Raw genomic sequence first — 24,922 nt, 5'->3', positions numbered from 1 at the left:
ATATGATGTGAGACAGTAGTCCAGTTTAACTCCTTTGCATGTAGCTGTCCAGGTTTATCAACACCATTTATCAAAGAGGCTGTCTTTTCTCCACTGTACATTCTTTCCTGTTTTGTCATAGATTAATTGACCATATAAGCATGGGTTTATTTCTGGGCTCTCTGTTCTGTTCCATTGATCTATGTGTCTTTTTTTAGGCCCGTGCCATACTGTTTCAATTACTATAGCCTTATAGTATGGTTTGAAATGAGGGAGTGTGATACTGCCGGCTTTGTTCTCCTGTCTCAATATTACTTTTGGCTATTCAGGGTCTTTTGTGTTTCTACACAAATTTTAGAATTATTTGTTCTAGTTATTTGCTTTTGGCATTATGGACTTTTTAACAATATAAATTCTTAAAAATCCATGAATATGGTATATCTTTTCATTTGTTTCAGTTTCTTTCTTCACTATTTACAGTTTTCTGGTTACACGTCTTTTACCTCCTTAGATTTATTTCTAGGTATTTTATTCTTTTTGATACAATGGGAAATCAGATTTTCTTAATTTTTCTTTTTGATAGATCATCATTAATATGTAGAAATGCAGCAGATTTCTGTATATTAATTTTGTATCCTGCAAGTTTACCAGATTCATTAATGAGCTTTAGTAGTTTTCTGGTGACATCTTTAGGATTTTCTATGTGTAATGTCACGTCTGCAAACAGTGACAGTTTTACTTCTTCCTTTCTGACTTGGATTCCTCGTGTTTCTTTTTCATTTCTGATGGTTGTGGCTAGGACTTCCAAAACTGTGTTAAATAAAAATGGTAAGAGTGGGAATCCTTGTGTTGTTCCTGATCTTAAAGGAAATGCTTTCTGCTTTTCACCGTTGAGTATGATGTTAGCTGTGGGCTTGTCATATATGGCCTTTATTATGTTGAGGTAAGTTCCCCCCCTAACACATTTTCTGGAGAGTTTTTTTTATAAGTGAATGTTGAATTTTGTCAAAAGCTTTTATTTGCATTTTTTGACATGATCATGTGGTTTTTATTCTTCAGTGTGTTAGTGTGGTATCACATTGATTGATTTGCAGGTATTGAAAAGTCCTTGCATCCCTGGGATAAATCCCATTTGATCACAGTGTATAATCTTTATAACATATTGTTGGATTTGGTTTGCTAATATTTTGTTTAGGATTTTTGCATCTGGATTCATCAGTGATATTGGCCTGTGATTTTTTTTTTTTTTTTTTTTCTTTTATAGTGTCTTTGTCTAGTTTTGCTATCAGGGTGATGCTGTCCTCAAAATGGGTTTGGAAGAGTTCCTTCCTCTGTAGTGTTTGGAATAGTTTGAGGGTAGGTATTAATTCATTTCTAAATGTTTGTTAGAATTCACCTGTGAAGCCATATGGTCCTGAACTTTTGTTTGGAGGTGTGGTTTTTTTTTTTTTTTTTTTTCTTAAATTACTGTTTCAATTTCATCTAGTAATTGGTCTGTCAGTCTTTCCTGTTTCTTCCCAGTTCAGTATTGGGAAAATTGTACCTTTCTGGGAATTTGTCCATTTCTTCTAGGTTGTCTATTTTGACATAATATTGTTCACAGTAACCTTTTATGATCCTTTGAGTTTCTGTGGCATTGGTTGTAACTTTTTCATTTCTGATTTTATGATTTGGGCCCTCTTTGTTCTTGATGAGTTTGGCTAAAGGTTTATCAATTTTGTTTATCTTTTCAAAGAACTAGGTTTTAGTTTCGTTGATCTTTTAAATTGTTTTTTAGCCCCTTTTTCATTTATTTCTGCTCTGATCTTTATGATTTCTTTCCTTCATCTAACTTTGGGTTTTGATTTCTTTTCTTTTGGTAGTTCCGTTAGGTGTAATGTTAGATTGTTTGAGATTTTTCTTGTTTCCTGAGGTAATAAGCTTGTATCGCTGAAAGCTTCCATCTTTGAACTGCTTTGGCTACATCCCATAGATTTTGGATCACTGTGTTTTCCTTTTCACTTGTCTACAGGTATTTTGTGGTTTCTTCTTTGATTTCTTCAGTGACCTATTGGTTGTTTAGTAACATTGTTAAGCCTTCATCTGTTTGTATTTTGGATAGTTTTTTTCTTATAGTTGATTCCTAGTCTCGTAGCATTTTGGTGGAAAAGATGTTTGATATTACTTCAGTTTTCTTAAATTTACTGAGACTTATTTTGTGGCCTAGCATGTCACCTATCCTGGAGAATATTCCATATGCATTTGAAAAGAATGTGTATCCTGCTGCTTTTGGATGGAATGTTCTATATATATCTATTAAGTCCATCCATTTTAATGTGTCATTTCAGGTTAATGTTTCCTTATTGATTTGCTGTCTGAATGATCTGTTCATTGATGTAGTGGGGTGTTAAGCAAAAAGTTAGAAAATGTGAAGAGCAAACAGAGCTGAAGAATATGTAACTGAAATTTTAAAATATGTTAGAAGGAATCAGCAGTAGGTTAGATGATACAGAGGAACAGTCAGCAAACTGGGAGACAGAGTAGTGGCAATCACCCAAGCTCAACAGAAAATGTTTAAATTTAAAAGGAGGATAGATTAAGAGACCACTAGCACAAAGTCAGGTGTAAAAACATTAACATTATAGGGGTCCTAGAAGGAAAAGAGAGAGAGAAAGGGGCAGAGAACATATTTGAAGATATAAGAGCTGAAAACTTCCTTAACCTGGGAAAGGAAACAGACATCTAGGTCCAGGATGTACAGAGTCCCAAACAGGATCAACCCAAAGGGGACCACACCAAGATGCATTGTAATTAAAATGGCAAAAGTTAAAGATAAAAAGAGGTTATTAAAAACAGTAAGGGATAAGCAACAGTTACACATAAGGGACTGAGCTGATTTTTTAGCAGAAACTCTGCAGGTCAGAAGGAAGTGACACAGTATATTTAAAGTGATGAAAGGGAAAAGTCTACAACCGAGAAAACTCTACTTGTCAGGGTTCTCATTTAGATTTGATAGATCAAAATTTTACAAACAAGCAAAAACTAAAAGAGCTCAGCACCACCAAACAAGCTTTACTAGAACGTTAAAGTGACTTCTTTAAGCAAAAAAGAAAGACCACAACTAGAAATAGTAATCTTTATTATTTTCTTGCTCCAGTTACTTTTGGGTTTGGTTTCCTTAAGGTGTGCATTTAGATTATTGATTTGATATCTTTTTTTTGCTTGCTTTTTTTTTTTATAGTAGTTACAGCTGTAAATTTCTCTATTAGGACTGCTTTTGAGCAAATCTTATGAGTTTTGTTATTCTGTATTGTTGTTTTCATTTGTTGCAATTTATTTTTTAATTTTCTTATGATTGCTTCTTTTACCCACTCATTGTTAGAGTGTGTTGTTTAATTTTTACATATTGCGAATTTTCCAGCTTTCTTGCTGTTATTGATTTCTAATTTTATTAGATTGTGTTTAGAAAAGTTGTTTTGTAATATTTCCATCTTTTAAAATTCATTAAGACTTGTTTTAGGCCTAACATTGTGGTCTATTATGGAGAATATTCTTTGTGCAGTTGAAAAGAATGTGATTCTGCTATAGCTGAGTGGAGTGTTTTGTATGCATCTCTTAGGTCAGATTGGTTCGTAGTGTTATCAAGTCTTCTCCTTTATTGATCTTCTTTCTGTCTGGTTGTTTTTCATAGTTGAAAATGAAGTCTTTGAAGGCATTGAAGTCTTCACTGTTACTGTTCTACTGTCTACTTATCTTTTAAATTTTGTCCATTTTTGCTTCATACATTTTGATGTTCGGTTGTTAGGTGTGTATGTGTTTTCAGTTTTTATATTTTTTTGCTATGTTGAACATTTTATCAATATATAATGTTCTTTTTTGTCTTTTTTTTTTTCTCACTGCTTCTTTGATTAGGTCTTTATTCAAAATTAGCTGTCCAAAATGATTTGACCTTTACCGAATAAACAAATTTAAGTTTATGCAGCAGCCTTCTTTTCCTCTGTGGTGGGTTTCTTTTCGGTGGACTTCTTTTTAGCAGGCTTCTTTTCAGCTGCTGGTTTCTTGGTCACTGCAGCCTTTTTTCCCACCAAAGGCTTCTTTGGCTTCTTCAGGTTCTTAATGCAAACAGCCTCCTTTCCCTTCTTCCCCACCACAGACTTCTTTCCTGGAATCCCCTTCTCATCTGATTTGGCTTCTAGTGCTGCTGCTGCCCTATCCATCTGGATTTTGTGGTTCTTGGCCTGGCGAAGAATGGTGTTCCGGCGCATGGTCTTTGCATATGGGTTTAGCTTCAACATGATTCTCAGGTTTTTCAGTGGATTCTTCTTCACGACTCTGCGATGAATCTTCTTGCATGGTGCTCGGAGGGCTCTTTGGATCTCTGGGCTTTTCAAGATTCCGCTAAGGGACTTCCCTGGTGGCGCAGTGGTTGAGAGTCTGCCTGCCGATGCAGGGGACACGGGTTTGTGCCCTGGTCCAGGAAGATCCCACATGCCACAGAGCGGCTAGGCCCGTGAACCATGGCAGCTGAGCCTGTGCGTCTGGAGCCTGTGCTCCGCAATGGGAGAGGCCACGACAGTGAGAGGTCCGCGTACTGGAAAAAAAAAAAAAAAAAAGATTCTGCCAAGGTCTATATTGAGCATCTTGTGCATGGGGAGGTTGTAGTTACTCTTCAGGGAGGCAGCTTTACGCCAAGTGCCATACAGCTCATCTAACTTGCAGAAAGCACTTTCAGTCCAAATGCAGAAATGTCCCACATGCCCACCAGGAGCAAGTTTCAAAATGTTCAGTTTGCTTACATTAAGCAGAGTAATTCCAGGGATGTTTCTGAAGGCCTTGATGATACCATTGTCCTCATTATAAATGATGCAGGGTCCCCTGCGCTGGATACAGCGACGGATTTTCATTTTGCCTTTGCCAGCTCTCATTTGCTGCGATGCGTAGACCTTTTTGATATCATTCCAAACCTAAAGTTTCTTCAGGAGCAAAACAGCCTCCTTGGTCTTCTTGTAGCCTTCAACTGTATCTTCACCCACCAAAGGAAGTTCAGGAACTTCCTCTATATGATGACCTTTAGACATGACCAGCACTGGTAAAGCCGAGGCAGCCAATGCAGAGCAGATGGCATATGCTTCTGCATTGTGTTCACTCTGCGGTGCCAACGTCGCCAGGTCTTGGTTGGTGCCAACATGCGGCTCCCACAACACATATTTCCAAAAGCACCCTGGCCAGAATGGTGAGTGCCGCCACCTCGAACCCTGGGAATTCGAGCCACAGCTCTGCCAGTACCCCAAGACTCAGCACTGGTTTGATGACCTGCTAATTCACTGACAGCATAGGGCTGTCTGTTGTTTTTGTGCAAGTTGGTGTGAACAAAGTTCACAATATCTGGTCGAATGCCTTGAACACAGCAGGCAAAGTGACATTTTTGCCAGATGACTCCCCCTTTTCAGAGTACACTGATATCAGTGGACAAGCACATGCCATGGCGGGGAGAGAAGGCGGCTCCCACAGGAAAAGCCTTCTTTGTCTTTTGTAAGCTTTTTTGAATTAAAATCTATTTTATTTGACATTAACATAGCCACCTCAGCTTTCTTTTGATTCCTGTTTGCATGGAATTTCTTGTTTTATCCTTTTACTTTCAACCTCTTTGTGTCCTTACATATACAGACTCTCTCATAGATAGCATGAAGATGGATCCTTTTATTTTATCCAGCTTGCCTTTTTCTTCATTTTAATAGGATAATTTAATACAAAGGTTTTGTGAGGAAGTACCTTGAAATACATAAGTGTTTGAACTGATCCATTAGTTTTCCTTATCGTAGCTTCTTTACAAATTCATGAAGTTTCCAAGAATATTCTTTTAGCCATTTCATCTGAGAGTATGGAAACATTAGCATATCATATGTTGTTTGATGAACTATACAATGCTCATTTGTCTAGGGCTTGTTTGGAGGCATATCCAGAGTTAGATTAACATGACTGTGGAGACTTTTGCCCCTTTTATGTAGCTTCTCTTGAATCATAGCTGGTGTTTGTAATTTTAATAGTATGTAACCTGAAGTTTGAAATCAATGCAGTTAGAATGAAGTAAACTACAGATATGGAGAGCTGACTATCATTGGGAATTCACTTCTCTTAAGACTAGCTAACGTTCTTGAGTGAATCTGGAAAAAAGAAAAGGAAACAATGATTGTGACACTAAAGAAAATTGGGATAATATATGATCATTGAAATATTTTATTATATTTTGAATAGCTAGTTTATTTTAATGTTATTTTATTTCAAAATCATATGACAAAAGAAGCAGTTTTCTAGAAGTATACTGAATAGGACCCCTGGAGTTTTCTCTGTTCCTTCCCAGTCTCCCTAATACAAAGAGAATGAGAGGACGCTACTTGGGAAGAGAAGTTGAGAAAGTTTTGGAAGAGGGGGAGCTGTGGGAGGAAGAAATTAAGAAAAAAGGGAATTCTCATAGAATCTTGGAAAGGCTTGGGAATGTGAGATACCAGTTATCTTGGAAGGCAGGGTGGACTGAAACCAAGCAAATCAGTTGAAGTTCATATAAAGAACTAGTAGGCGCCATTGCCCAAACCCCTATTCCCACAGAAGATTAGAGGTTTATTATCTGAAGATACTAAATCAGAGAGACTCTAAACATGTGACCATCAAGCTTATTTAAGGGTGGGATAAGGGCAATGCTTAACCAAGGAGATAAATACATAGAAACTCTTCACATGGAATGGTGAGGTTCCCCCCAGTTATTTCTTCTTGACTTGGCTTCCACAGCATCATCAGTGTGCTTTTACCTGCTTTGGGAGGAGATTGGAGGATTCTCCTATGGGTAAACTGAACTGTTCCAGATGGTGAAAAAGTAAACTATAGATGTTGACCTATTTCCCAAAGAAAAAGTGAGCTTGCATCTTCTTCTCTAGCTGGATTCTCTCCTTGTTGGACTTTTTGTTAAAATAAGCTTCCTTTATCTACAGTTTATAGTTCTGTAACACATAACAGCCTTAGGTTTAATTATACAAATAAATGTTACCATTCTGAGATGAAGAAACTGGAAAAAAGGGAACAATTTCAACAATTTCAATTGTGTATTTCTGAAAATACTCAAGTGAGTGCATTGGACTATCAGTGTACTTTTGAAAAGATACTGTATTTCAGTAAATTATACTCACCTTTTCTGCATTATAGTCAGTGATGAAGCAAATCACTGCACATCTCTCAATGGCTTAAAACAACACTAATTCTATTTTCCAGCTAAGGGTTGAATGATATACTGAGGGCCTTCTTCAAGTTCTGTGTTAGATACACATCTGTTCTACATGTGTCTCTTTCTTCTTGAAGTAATGGGCTAGTTAGGGCGTGTTCTTTCTATGGTAATGGCAGAGGTACAAGAGGTAGAACCCAATTGCCCAAGCACATTTAGCTTCCACTTGCATCACAGCTATTAACGCCATCCCATTGACCAAAACAAGTCATGAGGCAGAGCCCAGAGTTATGGAGTGGGAAGTTATACTCCCACCTTTAATTGGAGGAATTGCAAAGTCATAGGGCAAAGGTTATAGTTTATGGCTGTACTTGAGATGTAATAAGGTCTGGGACTGTAATCTTTGCAAAGGTCAGTGGTCCTCCATACTCTTCAGTCTTTAGATCCCCAGTATGACCTGAAAACTATTTGTGCTTTGAGAAAGTGTCACAAGAATTTTAATCAGTGATCCATTAAATGTACTTTTCAGAATTGAAATATGTATGAAATAAAGGTTATAGTATTTTTAGTTTTATGAGTAAGCTATAAGGCATATTATATTGCCGTAATTTTTACCCTAAACTTTAAGTGAATAATTTTAGAACATTAACATAGAAGATAGTCAACGTATGTTTATTGTTTGGTTGATGTATTTTGAGTCTCAAATTATGACATTATTGTATTATTTGTCAGAAAAGATTAGGAGAGGGAGAAAAGGCAATGAGCATAAATTGAGTGCCTCCCAATATGCTGGATACTACAAGATAGCATATCTATATCTCATTTAATCTTGATGTGCTCTCTTGTTTTTTGGGGTTATTTTGCTTTTCTTTTCATTTTTACAGATAGGATATCTGAAGTGCCCAAGTCAAGACCTTGGGCATATTCTATCCAATCGGCAAACCCAAAGGCCCCTTTTCCTGCTTTTTAGAGGAAGCCGAGCTGAAACTTCTGCCTTGACTGAGGAAGCTCAGTTTTCAGTTTTACCCAGGTGCAAGTGTCAGCATTAACTCAGTGAGTAGGAAAAGAGCATTGCAACTAAGGGGACCAGTGAGAAAGCTGTCTTAGATAAGGGAATAGAGTCCCATGTGAGAACTGAGAGACAGTGGCTTTATATCATATCTCATTCGCTCCTATTGTAGAAAAACTAGAAGATGACTCACGGTCACTGCCCCACCCCAGTAAATAAATACCCTTCATCTTGAGGATTATGCGTTTCATTTTTGTTATTTAGAAAATGTGTATATTTGTTACCTTTTAAGTGTCATTGAAAGTCAAAATAAAATATATAAAAAGCCATTATTTTAACTTTATTTTATTTTATATAGTTATATAATTACTGTATGTTTATATTGTGGAGTTATATATTACATATCGGTATATAATTATGCTTGCTATTGTCTAAATACTTAAAATATTTTTGTAGCATATGAATCATGCTTATATACTACTTTGTGATTTAAAAAATGTTTGGAAACTGTTCTTGTTGCCCATGGTTGGCTCTGGTGTTTCATTTACTGTATTTAGGTTAATTTGATTTCCTTTAACATGTCTTATGGACATTGCCCATACAAATACTGAAAAGCTTTTTTCTTCAGTTCCCTTAAATGAGTTTATAACTGTTGACTTACTTATTAATGTCATGTTTTAAAATTGTCTTTCCTTAAAAAGGCAGTATGCAAATTATATACCATATTTAGATTGAAGGTTTTTTTTCTTCTGGTAAAATTTTTTTGATTCTCTGTGGATTTGGCCAGGACATACATATAAAATGCTGAAAAGCATTTTTTTTTTTTTTGTATAATTGTTTTACAATAGTGTGTTAGTTTTTCCTTTACAACAAACTGAATCAGTTATACATATACATATGTTCCCATATCTCTTCCCTCTTGCATCACCCTCTCTCCCACCCTCCCTATCCCACCCCTCTAGGTGGTCACAAAGCAGAGGTGATCTCCCTGTGCTATGCAGCAGCTTCCCACTAGCTATCTAATTTACATTTGATAGTGTGTATATGTCCCTGCCACTCTCTCACTTCGTCACAGCCCACCCTTCCCCCTCCCCATATCCTCAAATCCATGCTCGAGTAAGTCTGTGTTTTATTCCCGTCCTACCACTAATCTCTTCATGACATTTTTTTCCCTTAGAGTCCATATATATGTGTTAGCATACGGTATTTGTTTTTCTCCTTCTGACTTACTTCACTCTGTGTGACAGACTCCAGGTCCATCCACCTCATTATAAATAACTCAGTTTCATTTCTTTTTATGGCTGAGTAATATTCCATTGTATATATGTGCCACATCTTCTTTATCCATTCATCTGTTGATGGACACTTAGGTTGCTTCCATGTCCTGGCTATTGTAAATAGAGCTGCAATGAACATTTTGGTACATGAGTCTTTCTGAATTATGGTTTTCTCAGGGTATATGCCCAGTAGTGGGATTGCTGGGTCGTATGGTAGTTCTATTTGTAGTTTTTTAAGGAACCTCCATACTGTTCTCCATAGCGGCTGTATCAATTTACATTCCCACCAACAGTGCAAGAGGGTTCCCTTTTCTCCACACCCTCTGCAGCATTTATTGTTTCTAGAGTTTTTGATGATGGCCAATCTGACCGGTGTGAGATGATATCTCATTGTAGTTTTGATTTGCATTTCTCTAATGATTAATGAGGTTGAGCATTCTTTCATGTGTTTGTTAGCAATCTGTATATGCTGAAAAGCATTTTGACAGAAAGTAGACAGATGGATGGAAGACTAAACAACAACATTTGCATCAAGGAATTAGGTGAATGGAAGATTTAAGAATCAACATAAATTGACCATATCAATTCAATAAATTGAGAAGGGAGTAAGACTTAATTGTTCTAACTTTACAGAAAATTATTTGCTTATTTTGGTGAAACCAATTGTTTCATGTATGTTTAGATAAATTCATAATATATGGGATTTTTACCTTAACATGAAATTCTACATTTTAAAGGTTTCTCTTTTAGTATATAGATGTGTTTCTTATTGCAGAATGTTTCGTTTCACTGTTTTGTAGTATAGCTTCTAATTAAATCATATAAGAATGTTTATGGGAATTTCATGGGAAAAATATTTACAAGTAGTATTCTTTTGATCAATAAGAAAAAAACTGTTGAGTAGATACTATCCTTATTCCCATTTTACACAAGAGGAAACTAAGGGACACAGGGTAAGTAACTTGCCCAAGGTCATGCGGAAATAAGTGGTGGAACCAGGAGTCAGACTTCTCCACCAATCTGTCAGACTCTTAAGTTTATGCTCTTAATGACATAGTCACATAGCAATTCTTAGAGCCCAGTCAACAGGCCTCTGGGAATCCTTGAAACCATTTCAAGGGTCACGAGGTCAAAACTATTTTCATAATACTATCAAAACATTATTGGCTTTTTTATTGTGTAGACCTTTGAACTGATAATATGGAAAAACAGTGGTGGCTAAAGCTGCTGCTTCCTTAGTCAAGGCACTGGCACCATATTATGCTAATAGTAATCATATTCTTCATTGGCATGCACTTGCAGGTAAGAAAAAAAGCCCATTTCACTTAAGAGTGTCCTTGATGAATTGTTAAAAAATGATTAAGTTTATTAAATCTTGACCTTTGAATTGCATCTTTTTAGTGTTTTGTAAGACTAAATGGAACTACACATAAAGCACTTAACACTGTATACCAAAGTGCCATGGTTGTCTCAAGAAAAAGCATTTGTGTCATTGTTTGAGTTGTGAGTTGAACTAGCCAGTTGTTTCATAGAACTGTGATTTTTACTTGAAATGATGACTGACAGACAAATTATGGTTTTGTAGACCTGAGTATTTAGCAGACAGTATAAACCTGTCACTTCAAGGAAAAGAATTGACAGTATTTTTTTGCCAGTAAAATTTAGGCAAAATTTTCTAAGAGAAAATTAGAATTTTAGGAGCTTGATTCTGCTGCTTAACAGCTGCCCAGTAATTAAAGACTTTTCAGATGAGATGGGTGATGATATAAATGAATGTGATATTTTAAAATAGTATAATGAAATGTGTCATCACTTGGAAGATCTGTGTAACTCAGGGAACCAGTGTTTTTCAAGTGACCAATGCACAGCGTTACAAAATCTCTTCAAAGCAGAAGATGGATTTTCATGTTAAAATGTATGGAAAATTTCAGATTCCATATTATAAATAACTTTCAGCAAACTACCACCTGTGAAGTTTTGATGTAGTGTCAAAGAAAACTATCTTCAGTTATTTGGAAAGTCTATTAAAGTAAATTTCCCATTTTCCATTACTTATCTGGGAATAACTATGAAGCTAGGCTTTAAAATATTTTAAGTTAAACAGTATATGGCAACAGATTGAATTCAGAGCAGATACGAAAATCTTCTATTAAGCCAGAGCTTAAAGAGATTTTTTTAAAATGTAAAATAGTGCTATTCTTCTCACTGATTATTTGTTTTGGAAATATAGTAAATCTTCATTAAAATCTTAGCCATTTTTTCTGTAAAATTGATTTATTGATCATTTTAAATAAATTAATACATACCAGTTTCTCAGTTTTTATTTCTAATGTGGTAAATATTAATATATCTAACCCATGTAAACAAAATGTTCTTTAGGGTCCTTTTTTTTTAAAAAAAAAAGGAGTGTAAAAGAGTCTTACAGACAAAAAGTTTAGGAGCTGCTGCTCTAGAAGAAACATATTTAGAAAGTACAGTACAGGGCTTCCCTGGTGGTGCAGTGGTTAGGAATCCGCCTGCCAATGCAGCGGACACGGGTTCAAGCCCTGGTCTGGGAGGATCCCACATGCGGCGGAGTAGCTGGGTCCATGCGCCACAACTACTGAGCCTGCGCTCTAGAGCCCGCGTGCCTAGGACCCGTGCTCCACAGCAAGAGAAGCCACCTCAGTGAAAAGCCCGTGCACCGCAGCAAGGGGTAGCCCCTGCTCCCGTCAACTAGAGAAAAGCCCAAGTGCAGCAATGGAGACCCAGTGCAGCCAAAATTAAATAAATTAATTTTTAAAAAACCCACCATTCACTTAAAAAAAAAAGTACCGTACATGTTAGGACAGAGAAATTGAAATTGCATGTTTTTGAAAGTTCATTAAGTGGTCTACACTTGGTGGACAAAGAAGCAACTTCTTTGGTGTCCATTGTTAGCTCTTAATCAGATATCAAATATTTTCATTTGAATTGAGTGTCTTTCTCAAATCATTTATAATTGAGACACTTACTTGTATAACATTACTAGTGTTTACTGAGGTTAACATGATACAAATGTGATCATTTACTTGAGAATTGTAGACCTTTATGAGCTATGTTCAAATTGTAGACCTTTATAAGCTATAGAGATATGATAAATGTTATTAGTTAACTACCTACTTAATTGCCTAATATATTCATTTTTAAGTGAACTCTTAATGGAGTCCATGGACTTACTTTACTGCTGAGAATTTGGTAGATATGTTGTTTCCTGGGACCCGTGGACTGTCTTATTTATGTAGTCGGGGTAAATGTTGAATGCAGTTCTATTCCAGGCCTAGTTATAGGGTTTGGTGAATAGATACTAAAGTTGAAAATATCTAAATGTATGTTTTTCTGAATCTCTCTCTGCAGGATGACGTAGCTTTGCCAAAGACTTAGAAACTAAGCAGAAAATGAGCTTAACATCCTGGTTTTTGGTGAGCAGTGGAGGCACTCGCCACAGGCTGCCACGAGAAATGATTTTTGTTGGAAGAGATGACTGTGAGCTCATGTTGCAGGTAATTGCGTCTGCCTTCTCTATGTGTCTATTCAAAACCTGGAACTGACGTGAAATATTTTTCTGCTCCTTTGGAGAGCAACTCTATTTAACATTTGAACTTTCTGGCTTTCCCTCTTTAAACTCTAGTTACTAGTTTAATAAATTTTCTCCCCCTTGTATCCTTTAAAAATAAGTTCTAAGTCTTGGAGATTATATTTTGAAAAATGAGAGCTTTGAGTAGAGAAGTTTGTTTTTAAGAAGTAAGAAGTTTTGGGCTTCCCTGGTGGTGCAGTGGTTGAGAGTCCACCTGCCGATGCAGAGGACATGGGTTCGTGCCCCGGTTCGGGAAGATCCCACATGCCGAGGAGCGGCTGGGCCCGTGAGCCATGGCCGCCGAGCCTGCACATCTGGAGGCCTGTGCTCCACAACGGGAGAGGCCACAACAGTGAGAGGCCTGCGTACCGCAAAAAAAATTTTTTAAAAAGAAGTAAGAAGTTTCACATTATACACTTTTAAAATAGACTTGTAAATAATTCATAAAATTAGCATAGCATGAAGTAAAACTGAATTTTAATCATGGGTACTTAATTGATACTGGAATTAATCTCTTTTTCTTTTAGAGGTTTTCATTATGATATCTTCTAGTAGTTTGAGCATACAGATTGTTGGCATTTACTGAATTATGTATAAAGGAGTTACTTTTAAAACATACTTTGAAGATTTTTTTTTAAATTTATTTATTTTAAAATTTATTTATTTTTGGCTGTGTTGGGTCTTCGTTGCTGCACGGGCTTTCTCTAGTTGCAGTGAGTGGGGGCTCCTCTTTGTTGAGGTGCACGGGCTTCTCATTGTGGTAGCTTCTCTTGTTGCAGAGTACGGGCTCTAGGCGCAGGGGTTTCAGTAGTTATGGCTCGCGGGCTCTAGAGCGCAGGCTCAGCAGTTGTGGCACACGGGCTTAGTTGCTCCGCGGCATTTGGGATCTTCCCGGACCAGGGCTCGGGCCTCTGTCCCCTGCATTGGCAGGCGGATTCTTAACCCCTGCACCACCAGGGAAGCCTTTTTAAGATGTTTTTGAGCAAAGTAATTAGAAAAATGGATCCCCAGGTTTTTGAGATTTAGTTACTTTAATAGGTCCCGACAATCTCGAATAGTCTTATCCCCTTGCCCTCCCCCCTTTTGTTGGTTAAAAACTGTAAACAAGTACTTAGAATAGAGAGATTTGTTCTATTAGCCCAGTGTTTCTCAACTGGGGTGATCCTGCCTCCCCCCAACTCCCCCAAAAGATATTTGGCAGTATTTGGAGACATTTTGATTTTTTTTTTTAATTTAGTCATTTATTTATTTATTTAGGCTACCCCAGGTCTTAGTAGCGGCACATGGGATCTTCGTTGCTGCATGCAGAATCTTTAGTTGCAGCATGCAGACTTCTTAGTTGCAGGATCTTTAGTTGCACTGGGATCTAGTTCCCTGACCAGGGATTGAACCTGGGACCCCTGCATTGGGAGCGCAGAGTCTTACCCACTGGACAACCAGGGAAGTCCCCATTTTGATTATTGTGCATGGTAGAGGGTTGGAGGTGGTTGCTACTGACATTCAGTAGGCAAAGGTCAAGAGACCAGGGGTGGTTGCAAACATCCTACAGTATATAACATACTTCTTCATACCCCCTATACCACCCCCACCAAACACACCCAAGAAAGAATTATTTGGCCAAAAATATCAGTAGTGCTGAGACTGAGAATCCCTACATTGTCCCCAGAAAAGTCAGGTTTGCATATGTTTACGTACGTTTTTACTTTAAAATTAAAGAACTTATTTTATAGTTTCAAGATAGTAAAAGTAAAGCCACTATATAGCTATATGCGTTACATGTATAATGAAACCGTATTTAAAGAAATTCAATGAGCGAAATAGAATAGTACAGAGATTTTTCTGGGCTCCTCCGTGAGATGGAGTAGTGAGACTAGCAACTGAGAAGAAGGCAGTAATGATTCTGTTTGGATATAGGCCCCTTGTAACTGAAACATATCTTAGGTTCAAACTGGGGGGAACTAATTCATTAGAGAGTGGAAGAGGTACTTTCTATGTGGCATTTGTATCAACCAGCAGAGCAGTATCTTAGGAAATGTGGGAATGGCTATTTAGGAACTTGCAGAATAAATCTTTTCTTACATGGAGATAAGATTAAGAGACATGACTGGTAAGGTGTCTGTGTCCTGGATTATGTGTAACAAATGTAAGTTGTCTGACAATTTGTGAGGTGGAGGGAGGAAGCTGAGAGTCCAAGGAGGCCAAGATGGGTTCCAGTTCACAGGACACACCATCAGAGAGGAAAGAGCTACACAGAGAAAGAACTCTGTGGAGGATTATCCTTGAGTATGCAGTTGAGTACTGATCAGCACACATATGTGAAGAAACTACCCAAGGGCAAGGGAAAAAATCCCACTCAAATTAGAGTTAACAGTACCCGGCACTAACAGGGTCAGGAATGGTGCCTGTTGCTAACAGCCAGACTGGAAAACCTCACAATTCACAGGGCATTGGTCTCTGCCCCTTAGTAGTGGGGAAATAATTAACCCTAGTCTGAGTTCTACTCTTATCTCAGTCTTAAAAACAATACTCATAAAGGTCACACTGTTTTTAAGTAACTTAGCTGTGTCCCAGATCAAAGTTCAAGAATATTTATAGGAATACAGAAATACAAAGGTAAAATTCCCTGTGTTAGTTAGCCAATAAAAAATTATCAGGCCTGTAAAGAAGCAGGAAAATGTGACCCATAATGAAGATTGATTAAAGATTTTTTGTTTCTGAAGAGTTTGGCAAAGTTTGGCAAAGGCAAAACAATCTTGAAAAAGAAGAATAAAGTTGCACAACTCAACACTTCTCAACTTCAAAATTTATTACAAAGCTACCAATACTGGAATAAGGGTAGATGTACAGACGAATGGAACAGAATGAAGAGTTCAGAAGGAAACCCATATGTCTATGCCTGTTATGGTTTGAATTGTGTCCCCCCCCTCAAAAGATGTATCAAAGTCCTAATATCCCATACTTGTGAATGTGATCTTATTAGGAAATAGGGTCTTTGAGGATGTGATCAAGTTAAGATGAAGTCATTAGGGTGGACCTTAAGCCAATACAACTTGGTGTCATATGATGAGGAGATGACAGACACAGAGAGAAGACAGCCATGTAAAGATAGAAGCAGAGATTAAGAGTTATGCTACCAGAAGCTAAGGAAACCTGGGGCTACCAGAAACTGGAAGAGGCAAGGAAGGATTCTTTCCTGGAAGTTTTGAAGGAAACATGGCCCTGCCAACTCCTTGATTTTGAACTTCGTGAATCCAGAACTTTGAGAGAATAAACTTGGACTGTTTTAAGTCACTCAATTTATGGTACTTTGTTATGGCAGCCCAAGGAAACTGCTACAGTAGGTTTTTGAGAAGGGTGCCAAGTCCATTCAGTAAAGAGTGGTCTTTCCAACAGATAAAGCTAGGACAACCGGATTTCTACATGTAAAAGAATGAATTTGGACCCCTACCTTATAACATATATAAAAATTAACTCAAGATGGCTCAGTGATCTGAATATAAGAGCCAAAGCCATAAAACTCTTAGAAGAAATCATAGGGATAAATCATCATGACCTTGGATTTGGCAGTGGATTCTTAGATATGATACCAATAGCACAATCAACAAAAGAAAAAGTAGGTAAATTGGACTTCATCAAAATTAAAAACTTGTGCATCTAAGGAGACTATCAAGAGAGGAAAAAGACAGCTCTCAGAATTGGAGAAAATATTTACAAAACCATACATATCTTATAATATCCAGAGTATATAAAGAACTCTTACAACTCAACAACAGATATACAAACAACCCCCTTAAAAAATGGTCAAAAGACTTGAGTAGACATTTCTCCAAAGAAGATATAAAAATGGCTAATAAGCACATGAAAGTCACTTAACATCATTTGTCATAAGAAATGTAGATCAGAACCACAATGAAATACTGCTTCATATCTACTGGGATGGCAATAATGTTAAAAAAAAAAACAAAAAAGAAGATAAGTATTGGTAAGGGTGTGGAGAAATTGAAATTCTTGTACTTTGCTGGTGGGAATGTGTAAAATGGGGTAGCCGCTGTGGAAAACAATTTAGTGGTTCCTCAAAAAGCTAAACAGAATTATCATATGACCCAGCAATTCCACTAGTAGGCTATACCCAGAATAATTGAAAGCTAGGACTCAAACAGATACTTGTATTTAAGTCAATGTTCATTGTAGCCAAAAGGTGACAACAACCCGTGTCCAGCAGCAGATGAAGGGATAAACAAAATGCAGTATATATCAATACATGTAATGGATTATTATTCAGTTACAAAAAGAAACGAAGTTTGAATACATGCTGCAACAGAAATGAACCTTGAAAGCATTATGCTAAATGAAATAGCCAGAAACAAATGACAAATATTATATGATTCCACTTACATGAAATATCTAAAACAAGCAAATTAGTGGTTACCAGTGGCTGGAGGAAGGAGGGTTGAAGAGTTATTGCTTTACAGTTACAGTTTCTGTTTGGAGTGATGAAAACATTTTGGAAAGGGGTATGGTTTGGGGTGTTAAATTTTGGAATCGGATATTGTGCAATGGTGATGATTGCACAACATTGTAAATTTAATGCCACTGAATCGTACAACGAAAATGGTTAAAACGACAAATATTATGTTATATATATTTTACCACAGTGAAAAATCTAGAGGGAAATCAATGGCAATAGAATTTTTAAATATCTTTGAATCGATTGAGGTATTATAATCAAAATAATGCCTTTATAACAGAAATTTAAAGAAAATCAATAATTTTTAAAGCACAAAAACCACTATTACCACTATAAGAAGTCAAAATTAAAATAACATTTTTATTGAAAATTCATCAATGTGTCTGATGTGGGCATCTATTCTACTTATGACTATTTTTTAAATTTATGCTTTATTATAAAAATAAAATATAAAGTTGGTGAAACTCCATGATCAGGCAAGAAAAAAAACAGTTTTGACCTGTTCCTCAGACTCCACCTCTAAAGATACTTCTGCCCTTTATCTGATAGGAGCATACTCCTTCTAGCACTGCCCTAGACACAGTGTATTCTCTGAAAAACTTCCATGATTTGATCGCCATGATGGTTACCTGGTAGTCAGAATCAGTGCTACAAATTAATGGAAATTTTCTTAGTACAGAAAGACACATCTTTTGTATGGAAGTAAGAACAAGTATTTGCAAATTGTATTTAGTTTTTAAATGGTTTAGTCGAGGAGCTTCGAGGTGGCGAAAGAGTAAGACGTGGAGATCACCTTCCTCCCCACAAATATATCAACATGTGGAACAGTCCCCACAGAACACCTACTGAATGCTAGCAGAAGACCTCAGACCTCCCAAAAGTCAAGAAACTCCCCCACGTACCTGGGTAGGGCAAAAGAAAAAAAGAAAAAGCAGAGGCAAAAGAATAGGGATGGGACCTGCACCAGTGGGAGGGAGCTGTGAAAGAGGAAAGATTTCCACACACTAGGAAACCCCTTCTGGGGCAGAGACTGGGTGGTGGAGTGGGGGAGCGTTGGAGCCACGGAGGAGAGCGCAGCAACAGGGGTGCAGAGGGCAAAGTGGAGAGATTCCCGCACGGAGGATCGTTGCCAACCAACACTCACCAGCCCAAAAGGCTTGTCTGCTCACCCACCAGGACGGGAGGGGGCTGGGAGCTGAGGCTCAGGCTTCAGTTGGATTTCAGGGAGAGGACTGGCGTTGGCTCTGTGAACACAGCCTGAAGGGGGCTAGTGCCCCACGGCTAGCCTGGAGGGAGTCCAGGAAAAACTCTGGAGCTGCGGAAGAGGCAAGAGACTTTTTCGTGCCTCTTTGTTTCCTGGTGCGTGAGGAGAGGGGATTCAGAGTGCCGCTTAAAGGAGCTCCAGAGATGGGCGCGAGCTGAGGCTATCAGCACGGACCCCAGAGACGGGCGTGAGACGCTAAGGCTGTTGCTGCATCCACCAAGAAGCCTGTGTACAAGCGCAGGTCACTATCCACACCACCCCTCCCAGGAGCCTGTGCAGCCCACCACTGCCAGGTTCCCACGATCCAGGGATAACTTCCCCCAGAGAACACACAGCGCACCTCAGGCTGGTTCAACATCACACTGGCCTCTGCCGCTACAGGTTCTCCCAGCATTCCGTACCCCTCCTGCCCCCTGGCCTGAGTGAGCCAGGGCCCCCGAATCAGCTACTCATTTAACCCCATACTGTCTGAGTGAAGAACAGACGCCCTCAGGAGACCTACACACAGAGGCAGGGCCAAATCCAAAGCTGAAACCCAGGAGCTGTGTGAACAAAGAAGAGAATGGGAAATCTCTCCCAGCAGCCTCAGAAGCAGCGGATTAAATCTCCACAGTCAACTTAATGTACCCTGCATCTGTGGAGTACCTGAATAGACAACAGATCATCCCAAATTGAGGAGGTGGACTTTGGAAGCAACGATATATATATTTTTTTCGCCTTTTCTCTAAGTGTGTATGTGTATGCTTCTATGTGTGACTTTGTCTGTATAGCTTTGCTTTTATCATTTGTCCTAGGGTTCTGTCTGTCTTTTTTTAGTACAGTTTTTAGTGCTTTTTATCATCGGTGGGTTTGTTTTTTGGTTTGGTTGCTCTCTTTTTCTTTCTTTCTTTTTCATTTATTACTTTAATAAATTTTTATTTTTTATTTTAATAACTTTTAAATTTAATTTAATTTAATCTTCTTTCTTTCTTTCTTTCTTTTCTTTTCTTTTCTTTTCTTTCTCTTTCTTCCTTCCTTCCTCCCTCCCTCCGTCCCTTTTCTGAGCTGTGTGGATGACAGGCTCTTGGTGCTCCAGCCAGGTGTCAGGGCTCTGCCTCTGAGGTGGGAGAGCCAAGTTCAGGACATTGGTCCACAAGAGACCTTCCAGCTCCAGGTAATATCAAATGGTGAAAATCTCCCAGAGATCTCCATCTCAACACCAAGACCCAGCTCCACTCAACGACCAGCAAGCTCCACTGCTGGACACCCTATACCAAACAACTAGCAAGACAGGAACACAACCCCACCCATTAGCAAAGAGGCTGCCTAAAATCATAAGGCCACAGAAACCCCAAAACACACCACCAGACGTGGCCCTGCCCACCAGAAAGACAAGATCCAGCCTCATCCACCAGAACACAGGCCCTAGTCCCCTCTACCAGGAAGCCTACACAACACACTGAACCAACCTTAGCCACTTGGGGCAGACACCAAAAACAATGGGAACTACGAACCTGCAGCCTACGAAAAGGAGACCCCATATACAGTAAGGTAAGCAAAATGAGAAGACAGAGAAACACAGCAGATGAAGGAGCAAGGTAAAAACCCACCAGACCTAACAAATGAAGAGGAAATAGGCAGTCTACCTGAAAAAGAATTCAGAATAATGATAGTAAAGATGATCCAAAATCTTGGAAATAGAATGGAGAAAATAAAACAAACGTTTAACAAGGACCTAGAAGAACTAAAGAGCAAACAAACAGTGATGAACCATACAATAAATGAAATTTAAAATTCTCTAAAAGGGATCAATAGCAGAAAAACCGAGGCCAAAGAATGGATAAGTGACCTGGAAGATAAAATAGTGGAAATAATTACTGCAGAGCAGGATAAAGAAAAAGAAATGAAAAGAATTGAGGACAGTGTCAGAGACGTCTGGGACAACATTAAACGCACCAACATTAGTATTATAGGGTTCCCAGAAGACGAAGAAAAAAAGAAAGGAACTGAGAAAACATTTGAAGAGATTATACTTGGAAACTTCCCTAATACGGGAAAGGAAAGAGTTAAGTCCAGAAAACACAGAGAGTCCCATACAGGATAAATCCAAGGAGAAACACGCCTAGACACATATTCATCAAACCATGAAAAATTAAATATGAAGAAAACATATTAAAAGCAGCAAGGGAAAAACAACAAATAACATACCGGGAATCACCATAAGATTAACAACTGATCTTTCAGCAGAAACTCTGCAAGCCAGAAGGGAGTGGCAGGACATATTTAAAGTGATGAAGGGGAAAAACCTACAAAAATTTACTCTACCCAGCGAGAATCTCACTCAGATTTGACAGAGAAATTAAAACCTTTACAGACAAGCAAAATTCAGCAGCACCAAACCAACTTTACAACAAATGCTAAAGGAACTCCTCTACTCAGGAAACACAAGAGAAGGAAAAGACCTATAATAACAAACGCCAAAGAATTAAGAAAATGGTATTGGGAACATACATATCGATAATTACCTTAAATGTAAATGGATTAAATGCTCCAACCAAAAGACGTCAACTGCCCAAATGGATACAAGAACAAACCCTTATGTATGCTGTCTGCAAGAGACCCACTTCAGACCTAGGGACATATACACACTGAAAGTGAGGGGATGGAAAAAGATATTCCATGCAAATGGAAATCAAAAGAAAGCTGGAGTAGCAATTCTCATATCAGACAAAATAGACTTTAAAACAAAGACTATTACAAGAGACAAAGAAGGACACTACCTAAAGATCAAGGGATCAATCCAGGAAGATATAACAATTGTAAATATTTATGCACCCAACATAGGAGCACCTGATTACATAAAGCAAATACTAGCAGCCATAAAAGAGGAAATCGACAGTAACAGAATCATAGTAGAGAACTGTAACACCCCACTTTCACCAATAGACAGATCATCCAAAATGAAAATAAATAAGGAAACACAAGCTTTAAATGATATATTAAGGAAGATGGACTTAATTGATATTTATAGGACATTCCATCCACAACCAGCAAAATACACTTTCTTCTCAAGTGCTCATGGAAGATTTTCCAGGATAGATCATATCTTGGGTCACAAATCAATCCTTGGTAAATTTAAGAAAATTGAAATCATGTCAAATATCTTTTCCAACCACAATGCTATGAGACTAGATATCAATTACAGGAAAAGATCTGTAAAAAATACAAACACATGGAGGCAAAACAATACACTACTTAAAAACAAAGTGATCACTGAGGAAATCAAAAAATATTTAGAAACAAATGACAATGGAAACACGACAACCCAAAACCTATGGGATGCAGCAAAAGCAGTTTTAAGAGGGAAGTTTATAGCAATATGATCCTACCTTAAGAAATAAGAAACATCTCAAATTAAAAGCTAACCTTACACCTAAAGCAGTTAGAGAAAGAACAACAAAAAAACCCCCAAAGTTAGCAGAATGAAAGAAATGATAAAGGTCAGATCAGAAATAAATGAAAAAGAAATGAAGGAAATGATAGCAAAGATCAATAAAACTAAAAGCTGGTTCTTTGAGAAGATAAACAAAATTGATAAACCATTAGGCAGACTCATCAAGAAAAAGAAGGAGAAGACTCAAATCAACAGAATTAGAAATGAAAAAGAAGTAACAACTGACACTACAGAAATATAAAGGATTTTGAGAGAGTACTACAAGCAACTCTATGCCAATAAAATGGACAACCTGTAAGAAATGGACAAATTCTTAGAAATGCATAACCTTCCAAGACTGAACCAGGAAGAAATACAAAATATGAACAGATCAATCACAAGCACTGAAATTGAAACTGTGCTTAAAAATCTTCCAAGGAACAAAAGCCCAGGACCAGATGGCTTCAGAGGCGAATTCTGTCAAACATTTAGAGAAGAGCTAACACCTATCCTTCTCATACTCTTCTAAAATATAGCAGAGGGAGGGACACTCCCCAACTAATTCTACAAGGCCACCATCACCCTGATACCAAAACCAAAGATATCACAAAGAAAGAAAACTACAGGCCAATATCACTGATGAACATAGATGCAAAAATCCTCAACAAAATACTAGCAAACAGAATCCAACAGTACATTAAAAGGATCATACACCATGATCAAGTGGGGTTTATCGCAGGAATGCCAGGATTCTTCAGTATACACAAGTCAGTCAATGTGCTACATCATATTAATAAATTGAACGAGAAAAACCAAATGATCATCTCAATAGATGCAAAGAAAGCTTTTGACAGAATTAAACACCCATTTGTGATAAAAGCCCTCCAGAAAGTAGGCATAGAGGGAACTTACCTCAACATAATAAAGTCCATATATGACAAACCCACAGCTAACATCGTCCTCAGTGGTGAAAAATTGAAACCATTTCCACTAAGATAAGGAACAAGACAAGGTTACCCACTCTCACCATTATTATTCAACATAGTTTTGGAAGTTTTAGACATAGCAATCAGAGAAGAAAAAGAAATAAAGGAATATAAATTGGAAAAGAAGAAGTAAAGCTATCACTGTTTGCAGATGACATGATACTGTACATAGAGAATCCTAAAGATGCTATCAGAAAACTAGAGCTAATCAATGAATTTGGTAAAGTTGCAGTATACAAAATTAATGCACAGAAATCTCTGGCATTCCTATACACTAATGATGAAAAATCTGAAAGTGAAATTAAGAAAACACTCCCATTTACCATTGCAACAAAAAGAATAAAATATCTAGGAATAAACCTACCTAAGGAGACAAAAGACTTGTATGTAGAAAACTATAAGACACTGATGAAAGAAATTAAAGATGATACAAATAGGTGGAGAGATATACCATGTTCTTGGATTGGAAGAATCAACATTGTGAAAATGACTATACAACCCAAAGCGATCTACAGATTCAATGCAATCCCTATCAAACTAACACTGGCATTTTTCACAGAAAAAGAACAAAAAAATTCACAATTTGTATGGAAACACAAAAGACCCTAAATAGCCAAAACAATATTGAGAAAGAAAATCGAAGCTGGAGGAATCAGGCTCCCTGACTTCAGAATATACTACAAAGCTACAGGGCTTCCCTGGTGGCGCAGTGGTTGAGAATCCGCCTGCCGATGCAGGGGACACGGGTTCGTGCCCCGGTCTGGGAAGATCCCACATGCCGCGGAGCGGCTGGGCCCGTGAGCCATGGCCGCTGAGCCTGCGCGTCCGGAGCCTGTGCTCCGCAATGGGAGAGGCCACAGCAGTGAGAGGCCCGCGTATCACCAAAAAAAAAAAAAAAAAAGCTACAGTAATCAAGGCAGTATGGTACTGGCACAAAAACAGAAATATAGATCAGTGGAACAAGATAGAAAGCCCAGAGATAAACCAGCACACATATGGTCACCTTATCTTTGATAAAGGAGGCAAGAATATACAGTGGAGAAAAGACAGCCTCTTCAATAAGTCACACTGGAAAAACTGGACAGCTACATGTAAAAGAATGAAATTCGAACACTCCCTAACACCATACACAAAAATAAACTCAAAATGGATTAAAGACCTACATGTAAGGCCACACACTATCAAACTCTTACAGGAAAACATAGGCAGAACACTCCATGACATAAACCACAGCAAGGTCCTTTTTGACCCACCTCCTAGAGAAATAGAAGTAAAAAGAAAAATATACAAATGGGACCTAATGAAACTTCAAAGCTTTTGCACAGCAAAGGATACCATAAACAAGACCAAAAGACAGCCCTCAGAATGGGAGAAAATATTTGCAAATGAAGCAACTGACAAAGAGTTAATCTCTAAAATTTACAAGCAGCTCAATATCAAAAAATAAAAAATCCAAAAATGGGCAGAAGACCTAAATAGACATTTCTCCAAAGATATACAGATTGCCAACAAGCACGTGAAAGAATTCTTAACATCATTGATCATCAGAGAAATTCAAATCAAAAATACGAGATATCATCTCACACTGGTCAGAATGGCCATTTTCAAAAAATCTACAAACAATAAATGCTGGAGAGCGTGTGGAGAAAAGGGAACTGTCTTGCACTATTGGTGGGAATGTAAATTGATACAGCCAGTACGGAGAACAGTGAGGAGGTTCCTTAAGAAACTAAAAATAGA

General features: G+C 37.8%; 1 protein-coding gene and 1 pseudogene across 11 annotated transcripts in view; one reads left to right on the top strand and one right to left on the bottom strand.

Annotated features, from left to right (window-relative positions):
* Positions 1–24,922, top strand: part of CEP170 (centrosomal protein 170) — a 145,753-nt gene that overhangs the window by 23,831 nt on the left and 97,000 nt on the right. For all 11 annotated transcript variants that reach the window (XM_067030698.1, XM_067030702.1, XM_067030696.1 and 8 more), the window contains exon 2: positions 12,833–12,978. In XM_067030698.1, coding sequence (XP_066886799.1) covers positions 12,874–12,978 — 105 coding nt within the window. In that variant the 5' untranslated portion in view covers positions 12,833–12,873. The remainder of the gene's footprint in view (positions 1–12,832; positions 12,979–24,922) is intronic.
* On the bottom strand, positions 3,868–5,450 carry LOC131765525 (large ribosomal subunit protein uL4-like; annotated as a pseudogene).

This window comes from Kogia breviceps, chromosome 1, assembly GCF_026419965.1.
Source record: "Kogia breviceps isolate mKogBre1 chromosome 1, mKogBre1 haplotype 1, whole genome shotgun sequence".
Lineage (NCBI taxonomy): Eukaryota > Metazoa > Chordata > Mammalia > Artiodactyla > Physeteridae > Kogia > Kogia breviceps.
The sequence above is the reverse complement of the archived record's forward strand: the minus strand, read 5'-3'. Positions and strand labels throughout refer to the sequence as shown.